This window comes from Protopterus annectens, chromosome 14.part0 (genome assembly GCF_019279795.1).
Source record: "Protopterus annectens isolate FY-2018-M chromosome 14.part0, PAN1.0, whole genome shotgun sequence".
Taxonomy (NCBI): Eukaryota; Metazoa; Chordata; order Ceratodontiformes; family Protopteridae; genus Protopterus; species Protopterus annectens.
In genome coordinates, this window is record NC_056748.1 from 545223339 (window position 1) to 545246116 (window position 22778).

General features: G+C 37.9%; 1 protein-coding gene across 1 annotated transcript in view; it reads left to right on the forward strand.

Annotated features, from left to right (window-relative positions):
- The first annotated feature begins 16212 nt into the window (after positions 1-16212).
- The window catches only part of LOC122788697 (myosin-16-like), a 949629-nt gene continuing 943063 nt past the window's right edge, over positions 16213-22778 (forward strand). The window contains exons 1-2 of the mRNA XM_044055593.1: positions 16213-16297; positions 20061-20137. Coding sequence (XP_043911528.1) covers positions 16213-16297; positions 20061-20137 — 162 coding nt within the window. The remainder of the gene's footprint in view (positions 16298-20060; positions 20138-22778) is intronic.

Consider the following 22778-nt stretch of genomic DNA (forward strand, 5'->3'; position numbering starts at 1 on the left):
AATTGTCTTTAAAGCTCAAGTACCAATTCATTTTGCTGTCTCCTATTTTATATATATTTATTTCTGTCATTTTTTAATTTTCTTTCTGTAGACATGCAGTTGTATCAGTTCTTTGTTTTAATAATAACCACTTGGTTATTTATACCTGGTTTGTCAGTTTTATTGGAACTTTTGGTTGTGCTCTTGTTTAACTGTTCCTACTTGTTCATAAAGGTCAGAGAGTCATTTGGCTAAAGCAACAATGTCTTGTCCTGTTTTACTTTTACAGCTCTTCTTTTTTGAAGGTTAGCCACTGACCATTGGTGATCATCTTGAAAACTATACACAATTACTCTTATATCAGCAGCCTCATTATTATGATAGCCTGCTTTGCTTTTGTTATCAGAAACTATTTCCTCTTGTCTTATTATCCATTCTCTGTATAAAGCAGCTCTGGCATCTGGTGGCGGCTTTTCAGTTCTCTATTTTCAAATAGAATAGCTTCTATATCCATTTGCACTCCAACTCCCATTAAATTGCTCAGAATCTTTTGAAAGCCTGCCTGCTCCAAGCTTATGTCCTTAAATTAGTTTTTAACCTCTGAACTAAATGATACTTGTTTCAGCTCTCTTACTACCTTAAGAACAAGAATTATAGTTCTCAGACAAAGCTTTGACCTTTTCTTGTGAAGCTGTAATCTCTTGGAAATGTGTCCCATTTGTTTCCTCCTGTTTTAGGTTTGAGCATGTGCTGTGCAGCTACATTTTCCAAAAAAGGCATTTGTTATATTTTTCTAAAAGCTCTTGCTGTTTGATGTCATTTTCTAGTTTTAGAAACGTATTGCACCCTTCAGTCTTATTTCAGCTGTCACAAAACCTTTACCAATAGAGCCTTTACCATCAAAAACGTTTTTTCCACTTTATGCAATGTAAACTGTTACTGAAGAATACCTACTTGCCTCTGCATATCAGGAATAGTTTAATACAAAGTACTCTTATTCTGCTGAATAACATACCGTATTGTTCATTACTAGACTTGTCAGCACCACTTTCTTTTGAAACCCATGTTGATGTATCTCAGCAGAACTTAATTTCTTCTACCTTCTCATGACAACAGTTTTATTTTCAGCAGTGTTATTGTGTTTTGCCCTTTGTTTTTCAGTGAAAGAGGTTTGAAACTTCATATCAAGTTTTACTGTGCTTATGGCCCTAAAGTTACACTGCACAAGCATTATATTTTATTATTTATTTATTTTGTTGTGTGTTCTTTTTCTCCTTTCTTGCAATACCTAATTGTTATACAGCAGTGCATTTCTACTTTCACATGGTTTAAATTTTGGAAAATTCACCTCAAGTTGTCTCAAAGCTCAATAGCAAATAATATCTGATGTAATCACCAGCCACAAGAATAGCATTTTGATTTCTAGTAGTACCTTATCTAGGTTCAAAATAGCACAGCTGTCCAAATCTGATTTGTAAATGTTCACTTCACTCTACAATGAGTTTAATGTCTTAACTTTCAAACTACAGTACAGTTTTGTCAGCATTCCATACAACTCCCGGCTGTTTGTCTTACATCTCTGTTATCATATATTAGTAAAAGCTCCAGAGCCAAAAACATTATGACTGTGTAACTGGTGATACAGCTTACAGAACTAGCAATCCTCCTCACCTACTAAACTAGCTTTATCCAGTCCCCCCTTCTTACCAGCCAGTGTTTTTTCTTCATGAGATATTTGACAATTCCCCATTCTACTTCAAAAGCCTAAAAAAAGTCACAGATTCAAAGCATCGTGAATACCAAAATATAACCCTGACTTACACACAATGCAAAAAGAAAATTCTCAAAGTAACCAGCCATCCACTTAATAAGCCATTGGCTGATGTTTTTAATCTTTCAGTGACAACCAAACTCCTTCCCCCCATAGCTTCAAACATGCCCTAATCATTGCCCTTTCCAAATGCTTTTCCCCTACCATCTGTGAAACAAAACAGTGCACTTGAAGGTCCCAACAAACTTTCACCACATTTGCAGTCCCTGCCCCATTGCTAAAATTCTGGAGAAAATTGTTTATGGCCAGATATTCAGACACATTATAAATACATTATAAAGTATGGCACCCTTATTGAGAGGTAGCATGGTTTCCATCCACACTTCAGTATACTGACTTCACAGATCAAATTCTGGTCAGCATCAAGCAAGTTAAAATTAAGAGTGCTTTTTTGTTAGGCCAACAGTGGACTATGCTGTGGTCTTTCCTTAGCCATCTTCAATTTTCACTCTTTATTAATAATTTTCCCTGACATCTACCTCAAATAAATTGTATGCTATACAGCAATGATATTTTGTTGACTAACTCCGATGAGATTTCCATTCTCCTGGACAAAAAGCTGCAGGATAATGTTAAGACTATTTTGAACTGGTTATACACCAAAAAGAAGCTCATAAATAGCAAGAAAACCACTTTGATTCTGTTTGGCACAGCTCCAAAACTAAAGAATGTTTACACACTCTGTATTCTTGACTCTACCAGATCCTTCATCCCACCACCTCACTAAGTCTTACCTTGAATCAAAACTTCTCATTTTAGCATAGTGTCCCACCACACCATTTTTATTATAATTTGTGTTGTGCAGTGTAATACCTTTTAACAACTCAAAAAGCATTTAATGGGTATCTGGCAAACTACAGGAATGATTACATTTTAGCACAGGATAAACTCACAAATGGAAAAAACTGATTCCTCATGGTTCACTTCTGCAAAGCAGTACATTCCATTTTTTAGCTTGCATTAACTAACCCTTTCAGCTGTTTGCTAAAGTTTAGCTAAGAAATCACAGTGCAGTTACCAGCTCTGAATGCACTTTTTATCTTCTTTGTACTGGTTAACCTTTCTTATATTTGGAACACTCAGAAATGCCTATGTTACTTCTGTCACAACAAAGTTCACAAGATTTGTCTTCCAATAATTTTATTTATTTATTTATTGACATTTGTTAACCGGGTTGGTCCAACTGGGGCAGAAGCCCATTTTCAGTGGAGACCCGAGGAGAAAAGCTCCAGATTACAAACACATTATTAGATCGTAAAGACATTACATATTAAAATTCACGTTCAGCAGTTTACAGTATTTAAAACAAATTCACACTTCAAGATAAATTCACATTTCGAGAAAGTACACAAATTAGAAGTGCATCAATGAATAGAGTAGACAGAGAAAAAAAACACATAGTGCCTTAGCATGTAGCATTAATGTGATGAGATATAAAAAGAAAATACATAGCCATAGTCAGCTGTTCACTTTTGAGAGGATGAGCTGACTAGGTAAACACCTTCTAGGTTACCAGTTAAGAGATAGGGAGAGAATATTTAAGCAATAACCCACGCCTGGGTGTGAGTAATGCTGGATTTACCCACGGTTGGTGTGGTTTGGTCATGAGGGTGAAGCCCGAGTGGCCAAACAAAGACAACCATTGGGAAATCCAGAATTACCCACACCCAGAAGTGGGTTATTGCTATTATACAATGACATTATTTAAGAAAAAAATACGTACTTTTCTTAAATAATGGCATTGTATAATGCCTCCTTGCTCCTCTTCCGCAGCTGTCTGGTATTCTGCGGCAGTTCTGATGTACTGCGCATGCGTATGCTTACGCAGTACATCACAGCTGTGGGCAAAAGCAACTGAGAAAGCAAGATCTCTGTTGCTTTTTACAAAGTATCTCACTATGTTAAAGGAGTTTAACATAGCGAGACAGTTTCTAAAAAGCAACGGAGATCTGGCGTTCTCAGTTGCTGTAAAAAAAAAAAAGACTTATACTAATGGAAAAAGTCTGGGCGACTGGACCTTTTTCTATTAGTATAAGTCTTTGATTTACAACATGCACGCTGACCAATCAGCATGCACTTTTTGGAATATTAATGGGGGGTCATTGTATAATATATATTTGCACATGGTGGGGATATGAAACAGGGAGAAGAAGAGGTCAGGTGGGGTCATGGCAGGGGAGATCTTGGAGATGAGAATAAGACTTTTCAGTGCATTCTTTTTAGTGCTTGTACAACAACATTTCTTTAGGCACACTTTTACAAGCTCACTTTTTCTTTACCTCAGTTTTACCAAGTATTACATTTTTCATCAAACTTTTGTTTCACAGGGTACATAACATAAGCACAATTCCTCATTAGTGGTTACTGTACCATAAAATCACTAGGCATAGTCAAAGTTATAGTAAAATTCCACTGTCTCGCTTTCTGAAAGTGTTGCATCCAATCCCAATTCCTCTATACATTCAATAACGTAGTAGCAATTTTTGTATATTTTCGTTGTAGTTATCCATAGCACAAGTCAAATTGTTTACAAAATTATTCACCAGTGTAGTATTTTGGTGTCATTAGCTCAATATAAACATAACTTGTTATTAGTTGTTTTACCACCATTTTTATAACAATTTGGCCCACTGGCCAATGTCTGAAAGGCTAGTTATTCACAGTCTGCAGATTTTGAATAAATTATTATTATTAACTGAACAGAAAGCAGTACAAAGAAAAATAATGACTCTACAGTAATGCATTTTCTTATGGTGACATATGTATATACATATATATATATATATATATATATATATATATATATATATATATATCTACTTTAAAAAAAGTCAACATACCATTTCATTAACGTTCAAAACAGCGACAACAAAATGTCAGAAATTTACACTCACAAACTCCCGGAACATCTTATTTCCTATCTGGGAAACTAACCAATTGACCACCAATGATAACATTACAAACTGAAACAAATTACACCCACCAAAGTGGGGGGCTTTGCCCCCCACACCCCCCTATTTAAATAAACCAACTCTGAGATTGCACTACAGTGAAAAAAGGACAAAGTTTACCATGGTAGCCAAGTGGTTATTTTCCCGGAGAGAAAATACAATGTTTCAGGAGTTTGTGATTGTAAACTTCTGATGTTTTCATCTCACAGTTTTGAACATCAATGGAATGGTAAGTCAACATTGTCATGAAAGGAGATACTGCCAGCCCAGCTATGTGGAATTTTGTAAATAATTATATGTAATTTGTGAATATCAACATGATTCATATGCTTGTGTTACAAATGTATTAGCACTGTACTTCATATAAGATGGTTTGTACAGATGTGTGCTGAAAAGGTATTTTACAAAGTGCTGTTAAAAGATGTAACCACAGCATGCCCTACTGGATTAGAACAGAAATATACCTACACTATTATATCTGTTTAGATGTATATATTTTAACAATGGAAGCTGGAACAGAAGAGGTTAAATTCCGAAAATAGCTGAAATTAAATTACCATATGGCCAGGTAATAAAAGGAAGTTATCTTTCAGTTTCAGTGCAGTAATAGAAACAATGTTTAGAACTAGCTTTAACTCTAAAAAGCCCTTGTCTATGTATATTTGCAGGTAGATGCTAAATGCTACCAGGTGCATCAGTGGGGGTTTTCACCTGGAATAGAGTCCGATGACAAGAAATTATGTCATTCTGCAAGCTATCCCAGCAGTTATATTTGAGATATTAATTTGGGAAGTCTCTTAGTGAGATGAGAGACAGTATTTTGTATTTGTCGTAGACCTGACAACATCAAGATCCACTCACCACATCTGCCTTGCTTGCTCTGAAGTAAGTTACTTGGGTACAATATAATTATTTTAGATATAGTCAGGAATATAGCAAAGCTTAGCTTAGACATTTTCTTTATGTATTTGGGACTGTCCTTCAATGTTGTTTTAAATATTTACTGTGATTTTGAACTCTGATATCACTGCACATATATATTTAGTATTGTCTTGTTCTTTTATTATTTATTATTACATATTACAGTCACGAGTGAAGTTCCACAGAGTTTGGTCCTGGGTCCTCTCCTGTTTTTTATCTACTTCTCTGAAGTCCAGGCCAACACAAAAGACTCTGGCTGACAAAGTTCGCAGACGATTGCAAGTTGGGAGCTATTATTAATTCCCCAAGTGATGACATCCTACAGAAAGGTCTCACTGAGACCAACAATTGGTGTCAGAACCATGGCCTTAAGCTCAATGCCAAAAAATGTGTTGTCATTACCTTTGGGGAAAACCCAGTTCCCATTAATTAACACATCGATGGCAGTCCACTGAACACAAAAGGCATTATGAGAGATGTTGGAACACAGGTTGACAGCAACCTCTCTTTTGACCACTGCATTGCCACTGTGGTCAGAAAGTTCTTCTATGTGGCACATCTCATTACTAAGGGTTTTGCATCCAGGAAGAAAGAAGTCATAGCCTCTCTCTACTCTTCCCTCAGTAGGCCAATCATCGAGTACAATGTTCCATTTGGCATGTACCTCACTAGACGCCTGCAACAACTGGAGAGGCTGCAAAAGTACCTCACAAAGAGGAACCTAGACCATAAACACTTGTCCTATATGGACAGACTCAAAAAACTCCAACTATTCTGTCTCATATCACCTACTTAAAGGCGATCGCTGCTTGACTTACAAAGCCATGACTGACCCAGCTCTGTTAGAAATGCTGCATCTAAAGAAATCCCAATCCCTCCACACTACATGCTCCAGAGACCTCAACATCATTACCACAATCAACAGAACATGCTGGAGGGACAGGTTCATAACACACAGACTGCACATTCTATAGAATAGACTTCCCATGCATGTCAAACAGAGCACCTCACTGGCTCACTTCAAGAGAAATCTTGATGAGTGGATGGGAGATAGAAAATTCACCCCATGGATCACTCCAGTGGCTCTACTCAACAGAGGCACTGGGAACAAAGGTCGGTTGGCATGATGCCATGGTAATTCTATGGGCTAGGCTTGTAAAGGCTCCAGGGCCAGTAGCCTAGAACACACCTATGAACCTATAAACCTATATATTTAAACATTTCATTGTGGCTGATCTTTGTGAGACATATTTAAGTTCTGAGAGTACTTGCATATTTATTTGGTGACACTGTGTAGGTCACTCGTAATAGCCTTGCTCTTGATCAAACTACCATTTGTATTGATAGTAACATTACACAGTAAAATTGGACACCCTTTCTTAAGGGCCTTAAAGTAGCTGATAAGGAGTGACTGGTAGCAGGGGAAACTAACTTATAGTCTGGGCAGAAGGAGGTATAGCTAGTAAACCTGTGTCAGCCTTTCCCAGGTGTGTGTGTGTGTGTGTGTGTGTGTGTATGTGTATATATATATATATATATATATATATATATATATATATATATATATATTGGTTCATAGGTTCATAGGTAGGTACCAGGCTATTGGCTCTAGGGCCTTTATAAGCCTAGCCAAACAGTACCCTGGCTTTTGCCACCCAAGAAAATTATTTTCCTGTGCCCCTGTCAAGCAGAGCCACAGAAGTGATCCCCGGGGTAAATTTCCTATCTCCCGTCCAATCATCATGATTTTTTTTTGAAGAGTGCTAATGAGGAGCTTTGTTTGATATAGATAGGTAGTTTGTTCCAGAATATGGGAAGTCTCTGAGACAGGAATTTATCCCTCCAGCATGTTCTGTTTATTGTGGTGACAAGGTTTAGGTCCCTTGAGCGTGTAGCTTGGAGGGATTGTGATTTCTTTACATGGAGCATGTCTAACAGTTCTGGGTTTGACATAGCTTTGTATGTTAGGCAGAGATCACCTGTGAGTAGGTGATATGCAACAGAGTAAAGCTGGAGTTTTTTGAGATGGTCTGCGTAGGGCATCTGTTTGAGGCTTGTAATCCTCTTTGTGAGGTGTTTCTGTGGCCTTTCCAGTTGTTGTAGATGTCTTGTGAGGTACATACCAAAAGGGGCATTGTACTCTATAATGGGCCTAGTGAGTGATGAGTAGAGTGGAACAATAACCTCTTTTTTCCTGGATGAGAAACCTTTTGTGATGAGGTGTGCCACGTAGAAGGATTTCCTGACTACTGTGGCGATGTGATTATCAAAGGAGAGATTACTGTTCACCTGTGTCCCAAGGTCTCATATCACACTTTCGGTGTTAAGTAGACTACTGCTTATGTGATAGTTCATGGGTACAGAGTTTTTAGAAAAAGGGATTACAATGCACTTTTTGGCATTGAGCTTGAGGCCATGGCTTTGACACCAGGCATCTGTCTCAGTGAGGCCCTTTCGTAGGATGTCCACATCGTTAGGAGATTTGATTATGGCTCCTAGTTTGCAGTCATCTGTGAATTTTGTTAGCCAAAGACCTTCTGTGTTAGCCTGTACTTCAGAGAAGTAGATACCAAACAGGATAGGACCTAGGTCTGAACCCTGTGGTACTCCACTTGTCACTGGTCTGAAGTTGGATTTAGAGTCTGCTACGTTCACAGTGTGGGTTTGGTCAGTGAGCCAGTTGGCAACCCATCTTGTGACAGGGATTTATACATAGTTTAGTCATCATCATCCTCTTTCGGCTTTTCCTGTTAGGGGTCGCCACAGCAGATCATCTCTTTCCATTTCTTCCTATCCTCTGCATCTTGCTCTGTCACACCAACCACCTGCATGTCCTCTCTCTCCACGTCCATAAACCTTATCTTAGGCCTTCCTCTTTTCCTCTTACCTGGCAGCTCCATCCTTAGCATCTTTTTCCCAAGATACCCATCATCCCTCCTCAGCACATTCCAAACCAACAAAATCTCATCTCTCTTGCTTTGTCTCCAAACTGTCCAACATGAGCTGACCCTTTAATATACTGATTCCTAATCCTATCCATCCTAGTCACATACATAGTTTAGTGAGTTTGTCTATAATTCCAGAGTGGGGGATGGTGTAGAATGCCTTGGCGAGATCTAGATAGACTATATATCTATATATCTAAATAACTGCATGTACATGAGTCTATCTCACAATACCAAACAGTAAAAATATTGAGAGTTGAGACAATGATGTTCAAGTTTTCAGAAACTCGTTCATATGTTCTCTTCCATATGAATTTTGAGTTTATGAAAACTTGATTATCTGATATATATATATATATATATATATATATATATATATATATATATATATATTTATTTATGTTTGTGTGTGTGTGTGTGTGTGTGTGTGTGTGTGTGTGTGTGTGTGTGTATATATATATATATATATATCTATAAGCCTGAAACTTCAAAAGCCTGAAAAGTCAAAAGCCTGAAAACACAAAAAATACATATACTGACTTTAAACAACAGAAACCATATTAATTTCCACTAAGTATAGTATTAGTGTAATGAAGTGCAATCCTGGAGTTGATATATTTAAGTAGTAGGGTGTGTGGGGAGCAGGGGCTTGCCCTGCTATACTTAGTGGAAATTAATATGGTTTCTGTTTCTGTTGTTTAAAGTCAGTATATGTATTTTTTGTGTTTTCAGGCTTTTGACTTTTCAGGCTTTTGTTTTCAAGCTTATGTTAATTCAGTCATATGAAGGGGAACCATATATATATATATATATATATATATATATATATATATATATATATATATATATGTGTGTGTGTGTGTGTGTGTGTGTGTGTATATATATATATATATATATATATATATATATATATATGTATATATATATATATGTATATATGCAGCCAGATTCAATACAGCCTACACAGTCCATTCACACCATTTCCATATTGCGCCATGATGCACACACAGTTGTATACCATTTTGGATTCAGTAAGCGGCTGTACACAGCTTGTAAAGCCGTGCACAACTGCACAAACAACATAAACACTATGGCATGCAAATTACATCTTAAGAATTGCATGCTAATTAACCAATCCAAGATGGAGGAGCTATTTAACAAAGTATAAAGCAACCATATATACTCAGTGCTGGTTTTCCCTGCACATTCCAAAACCTGCTGAAATACAGCCAAGGAAAGGAGTCTACACAGAAACAATGTTAGGAGCTGTTGCTGCCTTAATTCATGTGTATGTTCAACAGGCTGAACTCTGTGCTGCTGCTACTAATAGACCAAGTTGAAGAAGAAGGGTTTTCAGACCCCAGGTAACTTAGCACAACCTACATGATGTGGAAATTGTAGAGAGCTAGTGGGTAGATAGAGGCACACTACAGGAACTCTGCAACCTCTTTTGTACTCAACTCAGAGCCAGGGAAAATTGAGAAAAACCCATGCCAGTGGAGAGAAAGGTATGTATAGCACTTAGAATCTTAGCTACTGGTATCTTTCAGAGGCCAACAGGGGAAATGTGGTGGTGTCACAGGCATCGGCATCCAGGATCCTTCATCAATTCATGAATGCTATGCTCCAACATGCTAGTGACCACATATATTTTCCCTGTACTCCTGAGGATAAGGCAAAAATATGCAGGAGTTCTACCCAATAACACACTACCCTGATGTACTGAGTGCCATAGATTTCAGATATGTATAAATTAAGGCACCACCCAGTGAGCAGGGAAGGCTCTACATTAATCAAAAGGGCTTTCACTCTACCTGTGAAGTCATGAGTAATGCCAAGGGAATCATCTTGAAGATCTGTGCTGGCAACCCTGGCAGTTACCACAACTCACATATCTAGCATACCTCCCGACTATATCAAATCTTCACTACAGGCAATATCCCTCAGGATAATTTGCTGGGGGATGCAGGTTATGTACTAGAACCATAGCTGATGTCACCCATCAGAAACACACACACACCCACTGAAAAATGTCATAATGAGGCACACGCTTAAACCAAAAATATTATAAATTGCACAAACTCCACTCCACACACCTTCAGATAGAAACAACTCTGATCCAAAACAATACCAAAACAGCAAAATCTTCAGAAGTCAGGAATCAAAAAATAGGAAACAAAGTGAAATCCAAAAGCAAATTCTTAATTCTCCAGCGCCTCACCTTTCAAGAGTATACATTCTCACTGAAAGAATGGATATATATATACTCATAGCAATTAATTAAACAATTAAACAATTATGTTCAAAAAAGTTTTAAAACAGACACCTCCAGTTTATTTCATTATTCAGTCCACAGGGTGTCATTGTATTGTATTTCAAAATAAAAATACTTTCCTTATATTGTAAGTTATATTTCAAAGCATTTTCATCATTACAAAGACATTTCACACTTTCTAAAACTGTTCCTGTTAAAAATGAAGCATCACTATTATGATAAACACTAAAATGTGTGGCAATAAATTTATTTTCCCTTTTATGTCTTATGTCTCTAATGTGCTCACCTAACCTAATACAAAACTCTCTTTTAGTTTCACCTATATAATATAATCCACAGGGACAGTGTAAAGCATACACAACTCCCTTGCTTCTACAGGTAAAACTATCTCTTACTGTGAACCTAATGTTGTTAATATAATTAAATGTTCTAACTATATTCCTACAAACACTGCATCTACTGCAACATCTTGTACCAAATTCACTTAGTGGTCTTGGTAAACAAAATTTTGGCATTACAAATTTACCATGTACCACCATATCTTTCAAATTTCTTCCCCTTTTATAGGAGAACAAAGGTTTTTGTGGCAAAATGAGCATCAACAACTTGTCTTTCACTAAAAATTTCCAAAAATGTTCCACTACATCCTTTATGTCTCCACTTTTTACATTATATGTAGAGACAAAATAAATATCCTTGCAAGTTTTATCACTGGTTGCCAGATGATATTTCTTATAATGGTGATGTTCACCCTTATTACATTTATTCCTTACCATATTATTCTCCTTTTTTACCTTCATAAGGGCATTTTCTAAAATATTCACACTGTACCCTCTTTTCAAAAACATATTATATGTGATATCTCATTCCCTTTGTAAATTTTCTTGTGTGTTACATAATCTAGATACCCTTGCCAATTCCCCATAAGGGAGAGCTTCCAAAGTATGTACAGGATGGCAACTGGATGCATGAAGGTATTGATTACCATCTATAAACTTCCTATGTATATTTGATATAATTTTACCATGTTCTGTACCCTCCAAAACAAGATCCAAGAATATTACTTTGTTTCCCTTCTGTATTCCATCAAATTCTAACCCAAATGGGTTTCCATGTAAGTCTGTCAAAAATTCATTAACTGAATCAAAACCACCATCACAAATAAAAATCAAATCATCTATGTAACGAAAATTAAATAACACATTACATTTCATAAAATTTAACTCATATAGAAATTTCCTTTCAAAAAAATTCATAAACAAATTGGCATACATGGGGGCAAAAGCTGCCTCCATTGCTGCACCTTGTTTCTGCCGATACAAAACATCATTAAAAATAAAATAATTATTCTTTAAACAGAAATCCAACAAATCTACTATGAAATCAACAGAAGGGTTGTCTTTTAAAGAAGATCTCACTGCATTGAGGCCATCATCATGTCTAATAGAGGTATATAGACTTTTAACATCCATAACCAACCAATACATTTTGTTGTTCCAAGAGATAGAGGATATTTTGTTTAAAAATTCCATACTATCTTTGATGTAAACTGGAGATTTAACTACATATGGTAAAAATATTCTATGTAAAATCAAACCAGTGTTATGTAGGAAATAGTTGCAGGCTGAAATAATGGGTCGACCTGGGGGGTTATGTAAGTTCTTATGTATTTTTGGTAAACAAAAGAATACAGCTAGGTCCTTTCTATCATTTTCTAACCTATTCCTCACATCCTTCTCTGTAAAAAACCCCAACCTGACTCCCCCGTCCAACATGTGTTTAAATTTTGTAACAGCCTTTTGATAATGAATCATTTTGCTTCTTTCATATGTTGTTTCACCCTGCAAATGATTCATACACATCTCAAAATATTGCACAACACTCATTATAACAATTTTGTTTCCCTTATCGGAAGGTTTAATAATAATATCCTTCCTGTCACATAATTCTTTTAAAGCACTCCATTCTTTATAAGTTAAGTTATATAAACTATTACATCTATTCAATTTCATATTTCTTACATATATTCTCACATTCAGATTTAATCATGGAGCCATAATGAATAGCTCTCTGGTTAATAAAAGGCGGAATAAATTTGTTAGAAGAAGCTACATAAGACATATCTATTGCATTGCCAACAATAGGAAATTGCACATCATCATTACTTATACATTCATCACATGAATAAAACCTATCCTCAGATTCACATGAAGAAAAGCCTCCATGTGCAGAATTAAAACATCCTTGGTCCCTGCTAAAATGAACTTTCAAATGTATCTTCCTAAGAAATTTAAAAATATCTTGCTGTATCAAATATTCTTTAGGAAAAACAGTAGGTATAAACTTTAAACATTAGGTTCACAGTAAGAGATAGTTTTACCTGTAGAAGCAAGGGAGTTGTGTATGCTTTACACTGTCCCTGTGGATTATATTATATAGGTGAAACTAAAAGGGAGTTTCATATTAGGTTAGGTGAGCACATTAGAGACATAAGACATAAAAGGGAAAATAAATTTATTGCCACACATTTTAGTGTTTATCATAATAGTGATGCTTCATTTTTAACAGGAACAGTTTTAGAAAGTGTGAAATGTCTTTGTAATGATGAAAATGCTTTGAAATATAACTTACAATATAAGGAAAGTATTTTTATTTTGAAATACAATACAATGACACTCTGTGGACTGAATAATGAAATAAACTGGAGGTGTCTGCTTTAAAACTTTTTTGAACATAATTGTTTAATTGTTTAATTAATTGCTATGAGTATATATATATCCATTCTTTCAGTGAGAATGTATACTCTTGAAAGGTGGTTACACCAAGGCGCTGGAGAATAATGAATTTGCTTTTGGATTTGACTTTGGTTCCTGTTTTTCGATTCCTGACTTCTGAAGATTTTGCTGTTTTGGTATTGTTTTGGATCAGAGTTGTTTCTATCTACAAAAATATTATAAAGCATGTGTCTGGGATGCTGAAGCCATGGTTCCAGTGCCTAGATACATCTGGGGAAGCCCTGCAATACAATTCACAGACACATACTGAAATATTCACTGTATGTGCCATGCTACACAACATCATCCTGAGAAATCAGCTTTGGCAGGATCAGCAAGGAGAAGGATCACACATCCCATCACCAATGCCAATGTCAATACGCAGATGAGGAGTCAGGGGGGAAATATCAGCTGTTGTGGGTGTAGGCCGATGTAGATATGCTCAGTATGCCCTCACATTGGCTAAGAGACAACACATAGCACACTCACTCACTACTTAAGGGCCTAAAACCTTCCTCCTATGAACATACATATAATAACATTGATGCCAGGCAACTCTCACAACCTTTAACTCCCCATGGATTGGTTGTGTACTGCTTGCATCAGCCCTGAACTAAAACTGTTGCAACTGCTGGATTTACAAGGTAATTGTTGAACCTGGAGTATATTGTGTAATAATATGAATGAATGGCATAGCCATGCATTTTGTTACTTGGTAGTGTAAACAAGTAAAAGGTAGGTGATTTATACACAATTGACCTAAACATGTGACAATGAGACTTATTTGACTTATATCTGTCCATTATTAAGTAGTAGGCCTCAGGCATAAAAGATTCATACAGTCATTCCTCTCAAAAGTAGTGATGGTCACTGCACGCCCTCAGTTTAGCACCATACGCTTGTACTTTAAAATCATTAAAGAGAGATGGTAGAAAGTAATGATGCACATTGCAGTTTCAGACTTCACAACCCTCACAAAATCATTCACAATAAAGTTGGGAGATTTTGAAGCTATCAGTTGTCTAACTTTCTAAGACCAATATTAGTCAGAGGTACAATTACCAGTTCAGCATCACAAAGGCAGATATATTAAGCACTAAGTCAGCTATGCACCATGGGTATTAGACACAAAGCTAATGTATCCCTGGATCCAAAAGATACACAACAGGGATATGGCACAGTTATCACTTGCTCTGGGTGTTAGGGTGGCAGGAAGCCTAGGCTGACACAAAGGTCAGTGAGTGTGAGTAAGAAAGAGATGCAGGCAGACATTTGGATAAAACAACAAATAGCCAGTGAGACAAAATGAGTTTTAAGCTATATGGCTGAACCATGGAATTCCTGTGTGTGTGTGTGTCTGTAGGGGTCCTCCAGGTGAAACTGGTGGATGAGTGTCTGCATGAACACAGCGAAGCTCTGTGCTAGCTCTGTGTCTTGGTATGTCAGACAGGTGTGAGCCATGCATAGTAGACATGGCAGTTCATCGTTGTCATACCCGACCATGAGAACTGGCTCTGGCAGGAGTTGCACTGGCATGTCTGCGCAAATGGTCAGATGCACTGCTGCTACCTGAATGTAATTGATCTCCTGGATGAGCACCCCTCATGACTGTGCCCAGGACCATGATCCCATAGCCTGCCATCTCTGGGTGTGGACAGCTCACCTCCTGACAGAGCAGTAGAAGTACTTCCACTCTGAGACTGTGATCAGGCATGGCTGCATTGGGTAACAGCAGATGATTGTGGGGGAACCTATGCCCATGAGGATGCTGTCCTCCTCACAGCAGATGTTCCATCACAGACACCTCTCATTCCAATGTGTCATTCATCCGATCCTTTGAATCAGCAACATGGTGAAAGCAGTCAAACATGTCAGCCTGTGCTACATCTACAAACCTAAGTATTTCTTTGGAGCACCTATAGGAATGTGCCTGTGCATCCATGATGGCTCTAAACATACATTGAGTGGCATGGTAAGAGACACATGAATCAGGTGGAGGATGAAAAGCAGGGCTCCTCCGAGCACCCCTAACAACACTCCTGCATGGTACTTCACCACACTTTGGCAACAGCCAGAGTCAACAGGCACTGAAGCCACAGTAACCACTCTTTCCTGACCGATTGTCTCACCTTTCACCTGTCTAATATGTAGGTGTAGGCCTACTGGCTGTGTCCGATGGAATTTCAGGGAAAGGCTGTATGTCACCCTCAGTGTCAGATTCAACCTTTGCACACCTGACTGTGCCTGTGTTTGGCTATCATCATCAACAAAGTCTATGGATACTATGACATCAGGTGGTAGAATTCCCAAACTTCTACTGTCAGGATCACCTGTGATAATAAGCAACAAACAAAGGAACACTTAATAACTACACTACTGTAGTCCAATATATGCTAACAAAATAACAGTGTTGCTACTATTAGACAGTGCAGCAGTACACACAACACTCCTGACATCAACATCACATACTAAATTATTTCTTTAAACTGCATTAACGTCTTTGCCCATCTGCTGTTTGACTTACCATGTGCCGATGATGGTATTCTCTGTATGCCAGATGGTCCTGGAAGAAGATAATCAAAAGGAAAAGACAACATTGTCACAATTAACAGCAACACACGGTAATACTTTTTACCATTTATATGCCCATTAACTATACTTTCAACAAGACCTTAGATGGCAACTCCAACCTATGCCCACATGCAATCAGACAGAATGTGTTGTTAACTGTAGCAGCAAATTTGGTTTGAAACAGAACTAATGTATTGATTTAAATTATTTTACTCTACAACAGTATTTAACAAACGAGATACAAAAACCTACATGGATGCTCTTTCTGGCACATATTTGCTGTCCCTGAAACAGTAGCACCAATTGCAAGGACATGCTGTTCTGCACTTTTCTGGGAGTTGTCTAGATCCCAACGGTGGACAGAAACTCATTATTTGCTGTTATTGTGGTTATGTAGCAAGCCTCCCTCCAGATACCCATCTGATAACAGGCCACTGCAGCTGCTCTTCTCCATGCAGATGAGATCATGTCAGTGGCCCTGTGATACACCTGGTCATACGTACTGCTGTGGCTGCCACTGCATTAACAGTGGTGCCCATCTGCTGCCAAATTTGCATTCTGCCTGATATATCTCCACGTCCCCTCTCAAGCAGGAAGGCATCATGTTGCCTAAAGCCTTCCACATTGATCTGATGCTCAGGGTCAGTGAATGGTGGTTTTTGAGGGTTGAGATGCCTGGGTGGCATAGTCCTAGTTTCCTACAAGACAACAGAAGGATAATACACATAAATATCACATAACTACAAAACAACTGTTCCCAGATAAAATAGAAAAGGTAGCATTTCAGTGATATTACCCACTAGAGAAACATAAAACAGTCTAGAGAACTGAAATACGAAACAGCTGGATGCAAAGAAAGGAGAGTAATAATAGCAACATATCCATGTTTGTGCCATAACAGAAATGCTGCTTTGCTCCTGTACCCCATAAGAACATTCAAATAACACATTTTATTGATAAACCATCTTTGAAATGCTAAAAGTGCTATCAAATGAACTGTCCCAGAAAAACGTCTACAGATTTAACACAGAACATTCCATGTTATGGTATTGCCAATCATGTATACCTGTGAAATTCCCTGACAAACATGCCCATGCCATCAGTACCTTCTAATTAATGCGTACAAATACAAGTGAAAAGTCTTTGCTAATCAAAATATATAAAAAATATTAAACAAATTTTTCTGAATTACATTTCATCATAAGCAGTATGCCTTCTCAAGTTCAGTAACTCACTCTGCAGCTATATCCCAAATTAATAGCCTCTTTTCTGTATTCTCCACATAAACAAGTCTTCTCACCTTCAGTTTCCCAAGCTACATGGTTGTGTTTTTATGGTGTAGATTCAGAGCTGTCAGCATAGTAAAGATGCAAATGAGGTGTGAACTCATTAGAATTGCTGAATGCCAAATACTTGGTTCCATGTTTCAGATATAAACATAGTGCAAGCAGTCCCTTAGCATTTGTTTTTAATGGATTGCAACTGTGAATGACTACTAGTAGGGAGAAGGAAAATGCAACAGCAATGCAGACTGCCCTATGACCAGTGCATGCATCAGGTTATACTCAGAAAGTGTCAGATGTAATTTTGTCAAGGTTAGAAATGTAAGTAAGCATCACATAATTTGCAGGTTCTGTGCATTAACTTCCAACCTCCCATTCATTTGTTAGCAACTCCATATTAAATTATCACCATTTAACATCCTCAAACATTTTAAGGATAATGATATAGACTGGCTTACAGATGGCATGTCATAGATTTCTGGTCAGATAAGAGAAAAATGAGCAACAAACACAGAGAGGTAAGATAGAGCTGCATATTTGCAAGCAATACTCATAACTGCTTTACCACAACCAGACATGATTATTCAAACTGAATGCTAACAGGGATAAGGCACCCTTACTGAGTTTTGAAAGTTCATTGGAGTCAGAGTTTAAATCCAGAGCTATGTAGAAATATGGCATGTGTACTAACATTTTGCAGTGTGTCTGTCATAGATTGCTTTTCCTCATTTCCCTCTTTATCTCCTTTTTTGTGGCCATTGTGTGTTGTACAGCTTAGCTCAAACACAGGAAATGGAGAAAATGAATGTCAGGTTTTGCAGTGCTTATCTCATTTGTGTGAAGCACGGCAGTGGGCAAACTGGACTACTTGGCTACTCAGGAGCCAGACAGAATACCTGCAGAACACCTCCCAACAAGGAAATTGTGAAAGGTCAAAAGTCAAACACAACACATTGTTGCAATTTATGTTTTCCATCAGCAACTGCATTTAGTGGCATTGTGCACTGGTTAGCAGGGTTCACAGCAGCTGCAGCCATCGAACAGCTGTAGACAGGACTCAAACAGCCAATAATTGAAACTGGATACATTCATTTAATTCTAATGGGCAGTGAGCAAATGCTAAGTGGCGTTGCTTGGCAGTTAGCACAGAGACCTTAAGAATGATCAGGAAATTAGAGAATGTCATGTAACTTGTCCTGTGGCAGCAGATGTAAGAGTAGGGCTGGAGTACAGATTGTTCTCGGTTCTATTACAGGGTGTGTAACCTTATTTTACTTTTATGACAGTGCAGTTTATAGCAATGAACTAAAAAATAGACAGGTATTATTTCAACGTTCTTGTGGTAACAGGTAGAAGTGTAAGACTGCCATACACATGGTCCTGTGTTCTAATACAGGATATGCCATATACTTTTACTACTGTTCCATTTCCAATTATATTCGCTCTCACTTATAACACTTTAGATAGTGGAGCTGATATGAATTATATGTATGCAGGATGAAACACCATTATTATGTTTTCAGATGTATGACTGAGAGAATGCTATCTACTGTATTTCTATAAGTATAATTTTGCTATCTGGACTTGCATGGCCTTCACAGTTATCTCAGACACATACACAACTGGATCTATATCTAATAAATTTGTCACGTCACAACATATATGTGTAACAGCTCAACCTGTCACCTGTAATTATGTATGACTCCTGACTATGTTTGAGCAGCACTTCTTCTGTGGCAAAGATGGAAAATCAATGCTGTGGAAGAAAATGTTTTGTCTCTTATGCCCAGGTTTGAATCCCACAATATAAACATAATTTTTTCTCAGTGTATAAAGGCAAAAAAAATGTGTCAGGTCATTACATGTATGCCCCCAATGCATGTCTGCAAACTTAACTCACCTAACAGTTACTTTCCAATTTCCAATATATTTTTCCAGGCTACAACAGTAGACACCCCTCAAACTAAGGCCAAGTGTTAGATTAACCTTACAATTTCAGTTATTTAATTGCTTCATACTTGCCACTGCTGTGGTCTGCTTAACATCACACAGACATGGTTATCATTGTTTGGGTTTGCATACTACCAGTAAATGCTGTAATTGGAACTGGAGAGAACACATCAGTTTCTATTACTGTAGTTCAGCTGGTAGACATGGCTGGTGTTGTAGAGGAAGGTGTAAAGTTTAGGGCACAGAGGTATGGGTATCCAGGAGTCCAGGATATTTATTGGACTCCTGGTAAAGCACTACAACCAAAGGCATCTGCAGGAGGACTACTGAGGTGTGGAATAGTTTGGCCCAGGCTGTATCCAGTGCCACTGGTATCCTACAGACTGGAGACCAATGTAAGCATCATTTCAGTGACCTAAACAGGAGAAAAAGGGATACTCTCAACCATTGGTTGCATGTGTTTCATACTGTGGACATCCCAAGAATAACAGTAAGAGAGTGCCTGTAAGACTTAGAACGCTAAATATTAGCAAGACTGGTATGCATAATGCTGTTTTGTTCTCTTCTGTTCTTTTCCCAGCTTCCAATGAACTTGAGATCAATCGTCAGGCTCATGTTTCTCGATTGGAGAGATTGAGGGAAGCAGATATTATTTATGTAGTAGAAGAGAAGTGTTATTGTAGCTTCAAAAGTTAGATAGCTTTTTTGTTTTTTTAGTTGTATCAAATTGAGCTTGCATATCCCAACTGTAAAGGCAAGTATGCATGTATTAGTCAGTAAAACAAATTGTAGGAATCCAATATTAGACTGTAGTCACAGGTTGTGGGTTCAAATACCATGTTTCTCAACTATGCAGTACTATTTCTTCATTAATATTTACATTAAATTAAAAACTCTATACCAGTAGCACAAATGCCCTGCTGTAAACTGTAATCTGCATAACAGGAACATGCATATGTGTGATATATCCACAGTAAGGGGACAGTGATGACAGTCCAGTGGGTGATGACTTGATTCTCACTGTCTCCAGGCTTGATGGGCCTGAACCTGGGTTGTCCCCTCCCTCACTCCAATCATAGTGTCCTCTAACCTTTTGTGCCCCTCACTGTCCTTGTCTTGTTTGTTTGCATTTGCTTCCTCACCTACCCAATTTTCCTGACCCAGATATACCTATGTCCCTTACCCAGCAGTCCTCTCTTACTGAATTAAAAAAGGGCACCAGTCCCACAAAAAAAATCATCCTAGTCATAGCTCTCAATTTTGCACACGTCTTCTTACACTTGATTCAGTCCAGTTGGCTATACAACTTAATTACATTGTTGTCACCCCTCTCTCTGGAGGTAACAGTCCAAATGCAGCTAATATTCTGCACATATGATCAGTTTTTACTGTTGAAGAAATGGATAGCTATGATTCTTTCCTACCTCCCTCCTGCACATTCCTGTATTTATTTCCTTTTGTTCTTCCTTATGCTTGTTCCCATTTCAGCATTTTCCTTTATACTCCATTTTAACACTTAGAATCTGGTGAGAAAATAGAGTCACACACAACACACATAAGTAGCAGAAAAAGCAGTGGATCCCATGACTTCTTGGCCTCTATGTTTGCTCAGAGTTTTGCATCACACAGCAATACCCTGTGACATTGAGTGGCAGTACATTGCTGTGGTTACCTCTGTGCATCGCACAGCAATAACAAGTGACATTGAGTGGTGGTACAATGCTGTAGTTACCTCCGCCCAATGCTACTTAACCCCACTGTACTACAACAACATGCAGCATATGTACAATGAAGGATTCATGTCATTCCATTATCACTGTTTAGTGAACAATATTTAAAAGTATTAGATACACCTGGATTTGAACCCTGTATCATCTGGGCTCAAAAATAAATGAGTCATTGCATTTACACCTGCTGCCACAGAGTCAGCTAAGCAGTAGGTGCATTTCATATGCTCAGTACTATCTCTCAGACTAGCAGTGCAGCTCATGTTTGCACAGTGTGTAACTACGCACAAACAGGGAAAGTACTGGAAATGTGTATCTCGTATGCGTAAACACTTTGTCAACCATTCTGGAAACCCACTGCTTGCAGCACTATGGAAACATAAATATTATTATGTACTACTGCTGTTTACTGTCCATTTCCTGTCTATGACATAAAATTACATGTGGAAACATAACAAACTGAAGCCCCTATCTAACAATATGTCACATATTTACAATACAGCCATGTGTTGCCTCCCCCCAAACACTGCAACCCTGGTGTGTCAGTACTTTTGTCACACATATATCATATGAAATTAATATCATGTGTTGTATGATATGTAATGTACAAGAATCTGTTAACATGCAGAAATAGAACTATTGACCCATAAGCCTAAAAAGCCTTATGTCCAAGGCTGTGGAAGGAATCAGCATGAACCTTATTGACAGGGAAATAGGTGACCCTCAATACACTTGACTTGGCCCATTTTGGTTTTGTCAAGGGTAGATCATGCCTATTAAACCTAGTGGACATCTTTGATACTGACCCCAAAGACCTAGATGAAGGATAACAGTACATACTGCCTATGTTCAGTTATCCAAGGCCTTTGGCGCTATCAACCATTAAGGTATCAGATGGAAAATTTCCCATCTGGGGATTTACCCATACATTACTAGATGTATAGCCAACTGGCTCACTGACAGAACACTGTCAAAGTTGGGGACTGCGCCTCCACCACTAGATTACTTACCAGTGGAATACCACAAGGATCTGTGTTGGGCCCTCAACTGTTTGTAAACTATTTCTCTGAAGACCAGGCAAAGGTAGATGGCCTATGGCTTACCAAGTTTGCAGATGACTGTCAACTGGATGGAGTCATATAGACTCCCCCAACTATGTTAACGTGTTACAGAAGGGGGCTGACACAAACAAAGGATTGCTGCCAAACTCACAGACTGAATGTTATAGCAAAAAATGCCTCATTGTCTCCTTTGACAATGAAGTACCCCTTTTAATTATGATATACATAGCACTCCTCTAAGCTCAAACACAGTATTGCAAGAATTGAGAAGACATGTTGATAGCAATTTACACTTCAGTCACTATGTGTCCATAGTGGTGAGACACACATTCTATATTACGTACCTTATAAATAAGGCCATCACATCCATGACCAGAGAGGTCATAGCTCTGCTGTACTGTACCATGATCAGACCTATAATTGAATACAATGCTTCCTTCTGTCTGTACCTCACCAGAAACCTACAGCAACTGGAGAAAACACAGAGGTTTGTGACCAGGAGAATCCAGG